General features: G+C 49.2%; 1 protein-coding gene across 1 annotated transcript; it reads right to left on the bottom strand.

Moving 5' to 3' along the window:
* Positions 1-1,201: 1,201 nt before the first annotated feature.
* On the bottom strand, positions 1,202-5,974 carry LOC112577782 (serine protease 44). The gene is made up of 6 exons (XM_045163879.1): positions 5,452-5,974; positions 5,057-5,245; positions 4,655-4,814; positions 4,014-4,276; positions 3,430-3,587; positions 1,202-2,075 (listed from the first exon to the last, which is right to left on the bottom strand). The coding sequence occupies exons 1-6, from the start codon at positions 5,531-5,533 to the stop codon at positions 1,839-1,841; spliced, it is 1,089 nt and encodes a 362-aa protein (XP_045019814.1). The 5' UTR covers positions 5,534-5,974; the 3' UTR covers positions 1,202-1,838.
* Positions 5,975-10,908: the final 4,934 nt, after the last annotated feature.

Below are 10,908 nucleotides of genomic sequence, written 5' to 3'. Positions count from 1 at the left end.
ACAGAGGAGACGTCAGAGTTCACTTTCCATTTACTCACTCTCACCAAACAGTTCCTGAAATTGCTCTATCTGAAACCTGGAGCTGGAAGCGGGAAGACACAGAGTCTCTTAAGCTTGGGCACAAAATGCCACCAAGAGGAAAGCAGAGTAGGGAACCTTCCTAGGGCCAGCAGAGTCAGGGGAGCCCAGGAGAAAGCACATTTCACAGCCCTGGGTCGTCCACAGGAGACACTCTGGGGAGGACTCAGTGCTCGTAGTGGAGGCAGAGAACGGGAAATGAGGAACCATACTGGCATTCTCAGCAACAGAACATCACTGGGCAGAGCAGCGGAGCTTGTTCTGAAAGAAGGCTGCGGGTGAGAACAGCATGGAATAGCCAGACTCAGGCCTCCGAGTCCGCACGACTGTATATTTCCATAAATAAATGTACTAGAATGTATCTGTGTGTGCTCAGTCATGTCGGACTCTTTGCAACCCCATGGACTGTAGCTGCCAGGCTCCTCTGTCCATGGGATTTCCCAGGCAAGAATACTGGACTGGGTTGCCATTTCCTACTCCAGGGGAATCTTCCCAACCCATGATCTAACTAACCTGCGGCTCCTGCACTGGTAGACGGATTCTTTAGCAGTGAGCCACCTGGGAAGCCCATGGTTCCGCTGAGGTCCACTTGTATCTGGAAGCTTGAACACAGACCAAGGAAGGATGGGTGGACAGGACGCAGAGCCTGGGAAAAGATCAGCAGCCAGTCCAAGTGACTATGGGACCCTAGGCCTGCTGATTGAGAAGCCACACACACACACAGAGCCAGACCCTCCATCCTAACCCCGTGAAAACTCAGCTCTTTGGGTCTCCTCCAGGCATGTCCCTTACGGGGCGGCACGAGAGGTACAAGGCTGTGTGAGTGCATCACACCCTCATCTCCACCCTCCTGCCTCCAGGCTCCCATGCAAACTCAGTTCCAACAGCCCCGCATGCAGTGATGCTGACGCCTACAAGAGGAGCACTAATGCCTACAAGAGGCCCTGGACCCACCGCCTAAGACACCAGCAGACTTCCATCCAGGTAGACAGGCTCCTCATCTCCCACTTTCTAAAGAGTAATGGACACCATGAAAGGTCCCTCAGCTCAGTGGGAAACTAGTTCTCTACAGCATGTTATGTGCAACGCCACAACCTTCAGAAGAGCACAGTTTCACAACACATAAGAGACTTTCTAAGCATTTATTGAGTTGACATCAGAAATCTCCACACTCCTTAATGTCTCAACACAACTTGGGGTGAGCCTGGATGTGGCCACTGGAGCACTGGGAAGGGGGTTCCAAGACTGAGCTGCCCCAGGAAGGCTTGTGTGGCAGAGGCTGGACCCTCACAGATGGATCCACGTCGGGAAGCAGGGCACCTGTGGCCAACCCAGACAACTGAGTCACATGCGGACGTGCTGAGGCCTCGCTCTCTCCCAACAATCACCATGTGCATGGATACGATAAAGTGTCAGATAATGCTGCTGCCAGGGATGATGTGAAGATGTTCTGCAAGATGTGGGTGAAGCATCCTGAAGCATCACCGCAGGTCACTCTCCATCCAGCTGGGATGTTTTCACCCACTCCTTCCCAGCAGACAAAGTGCGGCCATGGTGTAGCATGAATGAGGAAGGTTCCTGGAGTAGTGGACTGGGAAACCTCCACAGTTCATTGCTGCTGCCAACTCTCTGATATGTGGATCTCCACAGGGTCAGTGGATCCCAAATGGATTTGAGGAAATAGCATTGAGTAGGAGTGGGAGGGAAGAGGCAGTGCTGGCATGAGTCTCAGAAACAGGAGGCGGTATGGACCAGGGTGATCACAGGGTCACCAGGATGCTCAGGGCCAACATCAGACACACCCATGGGATAAAGAATCCTCCTGAATCCAGAATAGAAGCCTGACTCATTGTACCATAAACCCAATCCTTGTAGAATCTAACGTCTGTGTACACTGCAGGCACTTCTTTCAAAGCACAGTGAACACCCCAGCTCACAATCCCCATCTGGATCCATCTGTCATTAAACTGACAGACCAGGGGACCCCCAGCATCTCCCTGGAGAAAAAGGAGAGACAAACAAACACAGCAATGAATAGGGATCATCATCGGAAGGGCTGATAGTTTGCAAGGTCCCAGGGAGATAGGCACCAAGGTCTTTCCTCAGGCACCCACCAGGCCCAGGTTTCCTTGAATGACATTTGAGAGCTGAAAACTTCAATATCATCTGAGAAATACTATTCCTTCCCAGGTGCTCAGGAACCTACAGGAGCTATAAGGCCAGTAAGCCCTGAACATCAGTCCTGCCGGATATGTGCAAATTCTCCTTCAGTGCCCCTAACCCTCCCCTGCCCCTCTCCAAGCCTCCCACCACCCAGCAACTAAAGGAGCATCCCCTGGCACTGTGTGGAGCTTCCAGAGTTCCAGAGCCCTTCTCGGGCTCTAAGGCCAGAGTTTATTCCACTGGTCAGTCCTGGGCCTTCCCAGCTGCGACATTCTCTCACTATCATCCAGCATGGGGGCGCCAGACTCCTCACCTATACCCTGAAATCTCTCCCAGTCCCAGCTCCACACATTCAACTACATCCTCTTCCAGCGGCCCCTCTCTCCAAACACATCCAGACTTGCTAAACCCCCAGCTCACACACACACTGCACACCAAGGAGTGATGTACACTGCTTGCTGTTCCCCAGTACTGTTCTGGTGGCCTACAGGCCTGCCTGGACAGGACCAAGAAACACAGCACAGCCTGCAGGCCACACATTCTGACTCCAGCCCCCTACTCTGGCCATACTGGCCTCCTCATTGCTCCAGACCTGAAACCCATTCCCTAAACATGACCGGTGCTTCAGACCTTGAGTCTCAGACTCACTGCTCCCTCTCCCACAGGTGATGTTCTCCTCTTGCCAGAATCCCAACACTCATCCTCTGAGACCTGTCCCCTGTCCCCTGCTCAGGAAGGCTGCTCGGGGCAGAGGGGAGGCTGTGGGCCCAGGATTCCTACAGGCACTCCCAAAGGGACCTGGAACTCATGTCTCTGGAGGGTCCACATCTGTATAATAAGATGTATAATGTCCAGGTGGCAGGGTTGTGAGCTGGGAGACTGAGCTAATGTGGGTGAATGCTCACACTGGCACAGGAAGTGACTACAGAAAGAAATCAGTTATAGGAACTACGTGATTATCATCATCACCCCCAACTTCACCACACTCTGGCAGCACCCCCCGGATGGGAGGGCTGCTACCTATTGGAGGAACAGGCCAGGCTTGCTAGAGGTGTCTTGAGGGGTTCCCCAGGTAATCTCCTTAAGTAAAGGCTGAAAGAAGCGGTGAGAAATAACTCAGGCCCTGCTGCTGGGGATGAGGAAACTGCACAGCCTCAATACAGAGGTGGCGAGGGACCATCAACTCACCTTGCAGGGGCCTCCACTCTTTTCATGATAACCACAGACCATTCCTTTACGAACGACCTTGGGAAATGGTTTTTCCTGTTTCTTGACCATCCTATTACATGTCGTGTAGTGAAGAATGACTTGCTCAGTCTCCTGAAGAGTGGGTACACGTGACGGCCCTACAGAGAGACATTCAGTAATAAGTGGATCTGCATGAGTAGAACATGACAGGGTCCCCCAGATCCCACGGTGGGTCTTGATCAGGGCATTCGCAGTCTTTCCCTCTTAGAGAAGGAAGGACAGTGGGTTTTGTCCCATTTGACACAGAAGGACCTGAGGCCAACTGCTGACATGGGGAGCAGATGAGGTAAGAAGCAAAGCCAAGTCAGAAGGAGGGACAGATCAACACAAAGACAAGGCTTCTTACAAGGCCTGATACAAAAGCAAGTGCCGTCGCTCTGAGTATCCGCAGTAGCAGTGACAGGTGTCTGTACAGGGCAGGGTCACAGATTCTGGGTCAGGTAGTGCCCACGGGTTCCCTTCAGCCTGCAGGCCAACCCCAGGGCATCAGACATCCCCCCTCAGATCCTGCCAGCCAGTCTCACCAAATTGTAAAGTTCGGCCCCATCCAGTCGCCCAGCACACTGTCCCAGCTTTCACTTCAAAATCCTTTCCAGGAAGGCACACTGGCTGGATGTACGCAGAATAATTCACAGAGAGGGCCAGCAGAACAAGGGCAATGTCATGCCTCATAGTCTGATAATTATAGTAGTTATAGCAAATGATGTCTTGAACTGGAATGACCACTGCATTTTGGGAATTCGATTGTAACAATGTGTCTCCTAGGCGCACTGTATATTCCTCATGGCTGTGGGAAGACAACATGCCCCTCACAGAGATGCTGGAGGGGCTACACTCCCCTCCACCCCTTCCAGGTTCTTCCCAGCCTGTTCCCATCTCCTACCAGCCATCAGCCTTTCCTCCCTCTAAACCACATCCCCTCCTCATCCCAAACCACTGGAGTCAGTGATTCTCCAAGTGAGGTCCCAGGACCACAGAACAACACCCAGGATCTTGGTAGAAATGCAAGACTCGTGTTTCACTCAGAGTGAATACAAACTCTGGGCTGTGACCTCATTTTAAGGTAAAGAATGGAGAGATCGGGTAGGGGCTCAGGTAGGAGGCAAGCCTGGCTCCTTGTCAGGCAGCCTGACCCGCAGCCCAAGCCTACCGCCCCAAAACTTACCCTCTTACACAGTGAGCTGACGTCAGTACCCAACGTGGCGCAATGAGGGAGCCTCCGCATTTGTGGACACCGTTGATCTGCAGGCTCACCTGCCAGGGCCACTTTCTCTCAGGGGATGGCACTCCACCAACTATCCGCATAACCCGACGGCCACATGTTCCTGTGCTCGGTACAAAGGACTGGAGGTGACGCTGCTGCCTCCCTCCTAACACCCCCACCACGCCCACCACACCCTCCTGATCCACCCCCACTACTACCAGCGCCTCCTCTAACATCAGCGACACCACGCCCGCCCCGCTCAATTCCGCCAGGACAGCCTGACCCTTCAGCACCCCCATCAGCCAGGCAGTATGCCTCAGGGGATTCCAGGCAGGTCTATGCCGTCCCGCACAGACGCAGTACCTTGAGGAGGCAGCGGTTCAAAAGCGGGAGTCTGTGCAGGTTTCAAAGTCTCTCCCACTGGAGTTATGGGAGGCACAGGAGACACAGGGTGTGCTGAAACATTCACGGATGTCGGGTATCCTGAAGTTGAGGGGGCCCCCTGCAATGTGGGGCTCATTGTAGAAGCCCCCTTGGATCCATCACCCTCACCTGGAGAAGATGAAAGAACAATGGGAAGAGGAGCTGACCAGAATGCACCCCACACACCACTGGGCTCTTGGCATGGCACCCTGCTCACCCTCAAACCCCACCTCCCATCCCCCACGACCCACCCGCCAAATCCCATGACCCATCCCCACCCCCAGACGAGGAGCCCAAGACCAGTCTCCTCTCATTCCTGCCCGCCCGGGCCTCACTGAGAAGTGGCTGAAAGACAAGGAGCCAGACCAGGAGGCCCAAGGAGCCGCCGCCACAGCGGGGGACACCTGGGGCCGCCATGGGCACTTCTGCTCGCCGCTGCACTCTGCAGCGCCCCCTCGCGGAGGCTCCGTGCCTGCCCTCATGTTGGCGGGATCACATGACCAGACCGCGGACGAATCCCAAAGAGGCTCCTCCAAGATCTTCCCCTCCAGCTTATTCAACAAAGACATATTCTAGCCAGTGTTCTTAAGACCCTTGAACATATAATTAAGTCCTTCGCCTTAGAGATAGTCTGGATTCTATCCCTCAGCGTGATATAACCACAGGAACCCTTTAAAAAAAGAAAGAAAAGCATCCAGCCCAATGAATGATTTAAAGATTTTTTTTAAAAAGAAGAAAGTATGGTAAATATAAAGTACAGGGGAAAACAGCAGTTTTGAGTCTGCATATAGTACCATCTGCAATACATGTGAATGAGTAAAACATACCAAACAACAAAAGGACTTTCATATTGGAGGAAAATGCAAGAGACTCTCTGAAGAGACAAATTTATACAAAGAGATACAGAACATGGAAAATAAAGGAATAGAAAGGGAAATACCAGGTCACACTGGTGCAAAAAAAAAAAAAAAAAGCTAGGAGTAACAATTTGGTAATTAGATGAAGCATTTCAGGCAAAGGTTGTATAAGGGACAATGGGAATTACAGTAAGAACAAGACATGAAGAAGGGGATGCAACGACAAACCTTAAAAAGGTAAAGCAAATGAGACCAACTTATGGGAACTGGGGCTTCTTACATACTACTCTTGGGAAGCTGACAACTTACATGGGCAAAATTAAGCAAATATATAGACTATTTCACTCTCACAACTCATCACTTAGACCTAACTGCACTATGATGAATTTTACAACTACCAACAGAGAACACTCACTCTTACTGAACACATAGAGAACTTTCAGAATCAAGGCCCTCAAGAAAATCAGTAATCTCAAGGAATCAATGTGTTGATTCTGTTCATGAGCCACACATCAATAACATGAAAATCAACTTGAAAAAAAAAAAACTCTTCCTGAAACAAAGCCAAATAGATAATGATCCTCCTTTTAAAATTAGGAAATTATTTTTAAAAAATTAGGAAATCATGAGGGAAATTTGACATTTTGGGATCAATACCACGGAAAGCATTACCTATGAAATTGCATGAGATACAGCCATAGTAGTAGTCCCAGAAAGGAATTTATAGCCGTGACTATATCAGAAAACAAAGACAACTGATAACAAATGAGCTAACTCAACTAAAAATGGGGAAAAAACCATAGAGTAAACTCAGTGAGAAAGTTTGGGAGAAAGGAGGAAATAATGAAAAACAGGAACAGGAAAAAATAGAGAAAAATTAAAGAGAGGATTGACACAATCTGAACTCAGTTCTTTGAAAAGCTTAATAAGAGAGAATGTTTTAGAAAACAAGAGAAAAAACGTATTACAAAATGAAAAAAGGGAAGCAACTTAACCACATGTTTAATCCTTAAAGAATACTACTAAATGCCTCTGTGAACTCTCCTATGGCCAAGATAGAACAATGGGCACTGCCCTTCCTGCCTCAAAAAGCCAAAAACTGACAAAAATACGAAACAACCCTTTTCAAGACACTGGACACCAGGCCGCAAAGGACGGACTGCTGAGTGAGGGAGTGAGCCTACTACTGCCCCTGCTGACTGCCTGAGGCAGGACTGCAGACAGACAGTGGGGAGAGTTTCAAAGGAATTTAACTGCACCCCAAAATAGAGCCCAAGAATATTTCTGGGAAAATATCAGACACCAGGGAAAGGTCACAATGTCTGGTATCTAATCACCTAATACTCACCACTCAAGGAACAAGAAAATACAACCCATCAAGGCAACAGTCAATCAATCACAACAAACCCAGAACGGACACAAACATTAAATGCACAGGCAAGACTAGTGAAACAACCACTCGGACTGAGTCCTACATACACACGCAAACTTTAGGTAGACATGCTAAAGATGGAAAAGGACGCCAAGCATCCTTTTAGATATAAAACCCGGCATGTGTGAGATGAAAAACATACAGTAGGGTGGGATTAACACCACAATAAACATCTAGAAGAAGCCATTAACAAACTCAGAGGCATGACAATTAAAAAAAAAACATAGATGAAACACCAGTAAGAAAGTATAAAGAAACAGCACTGTGAGCTGGGGACTAATATATGGGTCACGGAACTTCCAAAGTGTTTCAGAGAGACAAAAATATTGTAAGAAAAAATAGCAAATACTCTTCAAATATGATCAAAGCTGTAACTCCAGAGATCTAAAAAGCTCAATGAACATCAAACAAAGAAACATGAAGACAAGAAGATCAAAGTACCATATCAGAAAATTCCTCAAAACAAAAAAATAAGAGGAAAAAAATGAAAATGACAGGACATTTTGTAGCGGATACAGTGGAAGTAATGTGCTTAGTTGAAGTCACCAAAGGTGTTGCTGGGCTTTCTTGTTTCAGCTCTCATATTATAAACAGATGTCCTACTCAGTGCCATATTTCTGCATTTCTGTGCTATTGGCTGGTGATTTCCCTCTTTTAAAAGGCTCCACCCATTATGCTGGAGTGCTATCTAGCACTCCTGAGGGCTCCAGCCTGGGATGCACACTGCAGAGAAAAGAGATGGGTTAGGTCACCTCCACACAGGTAGGAACTACACTGCTGTTGGCCACGAGTTCAATGGCACTGAATCAACAGAGTGTATTAAATAAAGTGCTTTTAAGCAAAAAGAAACATAAAAAAAGATTGCCTTTTTATCACTTAGTGAAAATGCTGTGATCAGAGGTTCCCAGGAGTCTAATCCTGCATTTGCCTGAGAAGCAACTCTTTGGAGTTGGCTAATTCAGTGCTCAGAGCTGCTACATAGAACATATCACCACAAAACCTGATGATTTTACCATGAGGGCTTAGGGTGCTTTGTCACACAGCAATAGGTAACTGACGCACTTACTGAAAGTCAGATTGTCCTACCTTGGCCTGGCCAAGGGTCCTAGATCAGTCCCCTGGAAACACACTTTGAGACAGATCTGTACGCCAGGGTTTGTTGAGGAGTGCTCTAGGGAGGATTCACACCTGGAAGGGAGCAGGTGAGGCAGAGCTGGGCAATAGGAGAAGCTTAGCAGTCATGGGGTTGCAACTGAGGTCTCAGCTGATCCTCAAGAAGCCCTTCCCAAGTTGTCCTAAAAGGAGGCAAGGAGGCTGGGCCTTCACATTCCTGCTTGACAGACAGACATTTAACATGGGCTACCTGCTGTGAAAGGGTGGCATCTTGAGTGAATTGAGTGTAGCGCTTGCCAGTGAGGGAGTTATGACTGTATTCACAGATGCTGGAGAACACGTGTGACTTAGCAGAAATGCCACACTTCACTACTGAGCTCCTGAGTCCTTTGGACATGATCCTAGGATCCTTGTCATCTGGAGACCTTGCTCACCATCTGGTGTGACAGGATATTTCAGGGTGAATTCACACAATTCCTGGCCCATTCCTGGATACTACTCAAACCATTTCTCCAAGAAGCCCTGGCTTCTGTGGGTAGAAAATTATTATTTCAAACCACAATTTGGGCATTAGAAATTCACATCGGTATGCCTCACTACTCCTAATGACTGGAAGTCTGCAGCATTTTCTATTGGGTTTTGTGTCCTTGTCTTTTGAAGTCCAATATTTTCACTAGAACTCACTTCCTACCTGTCAATCTCCTCCTATCCCTGTTAGCTAGCTCTTTCAGAGGGTGGTTCCATCCAGCCACCAAGCCCTGACCTAAGGGTCATCCTAATGACCACCTCTTCCCTCCCACCTGAGCCCCACATCTTATTCCTGCTCAGAGCCTAGTTCCTAATCACAACAGAAAGTCCATGTATATTTGCCAGAAAGGGCAAAAATGGCTGCCATTATACTGGAGGCTGCCGCTCTCGTTTTTGAGAGGCCATGCCTGACGTTTCTAGGACCTAGAGGCTGATGCTCAACATCTGAGTTACTTGAACTGAAATCCCTTGCCCACCACAGGAAGAACATTCTACTGCCAGCAAACAAAATGCACCCACACTGAGGCTGTAGCCTTCCCAGGGCTTGGGACTTCTCCTCCAGCAGGGGCTGGAACATCGGCTTCCCATGTGGGATTTTCCCTCTTTGACAAGACAACCTGGGCAGGAAAAGAAGGGCAGAGCAATGAGCTGAGAGGCCCTGAGAGAAAGGAGTAAGGTGACAGAGGAGACGTCAGAGTTCACTTTCCATTTACTCACTCTCACCAAACAGTTCCTGAAATTGCTCTATCTGAAACCTGGAGCTGGAAGCGGGAAGACACAGAGTCTCTTAAGCTTGGGCACAAAATGCCACCAAGAGGAAAGCAGAGTAGGGAACCTTCCCAGGGCCAGCAGAGTCAGGGGAGCCCAGGAGAAAGCGCATTTCACAGCCCTGGGTCGTCCACAGGTGACACTCTGGGGAGGACTCAGTGCTCGTAGTGGAGGCAGAGAACGGGAAATGAGGAGCCATACTGGCATTCTCAGCAACAGAACATCACTGGGCAGAGCAGCGGAGCTTGTTCTGAAAGAAGGCTGCGGGTGAGAACAGCATGGAATAGCCAGACTCAGGCCTCCGAGTCCGCACGACTGTATATTTCCATAAATAAATGTACTAGAATGTATCTGTGTGTGCTCAGTCATGTCGGACTCTTTGCAACCCCATGGACTGTAGCTGCCAGGCTCCTCTGTCCATGGGATTTCCCAGGCAAGAATACTGGACTGGGTTGCCATTTCCTACTCCAGGGGAATCTTCCCAACCCATGATCTAACCTGCGGCTCCTGCACTGGCAGACAGATTCTTTAGCAGTGAGCTGCCTGGGAAGCCCATAGTTCCTCTCAGGTCCATTTATATCTGGAAGCTTGAACACAGACCAAGGAAGGATGGGTGGACAGGATGCAGAGCCTGGGAAAAGATCAGCAGCCAGTCCAGGTGACTATGGGACCCTAGGCCTGCTGATTGAGAAGACACACACACACACAGAACCAGACCCTCCATCCTAACCCCGTGAAAACTCAGCTCCAGGCATGTCCCTTGAGGGGCGGCACGGGAGGTACAAGGCTGTGTGAGTGCATCACACCCTCATCTCCACCCTCCTGCCTCCAGGCTCCCATGCAAACTCAGTTCCAACAGCCCCGCTTGGAGTGATGCTGACGCCTACAAGAGGAGCACTAATGCCTACAAGAGGCCCTGGACCCACTGCCTAAGACACCAGCAGACTTCCATCCAGGTAGACAGGCTCCTCATCTCCCACCTTCTAGAGAGTAATGGACACCATGAAAGATCCTCAGCTCAATGGGAAACTAGTTCTCTACAGCATATTATATGCAACACCACAACCTTCAGAAGAGCACAGTTTCACAACACA

The sequence above is a fragment of the Bubalus bubalis genome, chromosome 21 (assembly GCF_019923935.1).
Source record: "Bubalus bubalis isolate 160015118507 breed Murrah chromosome 21, NDDB_SH_1, whole genome shotgun sequence".
Classification (NCBI taxonomy): Eukaryota; Metazoa; Chordata; class Mammalia; order Artiodactyla; family Bovidae; genus Bubalus; species Bubalus bubalis.
This window is presented reverse-complemented; position numbering and strand designations above follow the sequence as displayed.

Excerpts from the sequence above, each read along its gene's own strand:
- LOC112577782 (XM_045163879.1), bottom strand. The coding sequence starts at position 5,533 with ATGGCGGCCCCAGGTGTCCCCCGCTGTGGCGGCGGCTCCTTGGGCCTC. Across the intron at positions 5,246-5,451 it reads TGTCTTTCAGCCACTTCTCA|GTGAGGGTGATGGATCCAAG; the intron begins GTGAGGCCCGGG and ends CATCTTCTCCAG. Across the intron at positions 3,588-4,013 it reads GGGCCGAACTTTACAATTTG|GGCCGTCACGTGTACCCACT; the intron begins GTGAGACTGGCT and ends GTCTCTCTGTAG.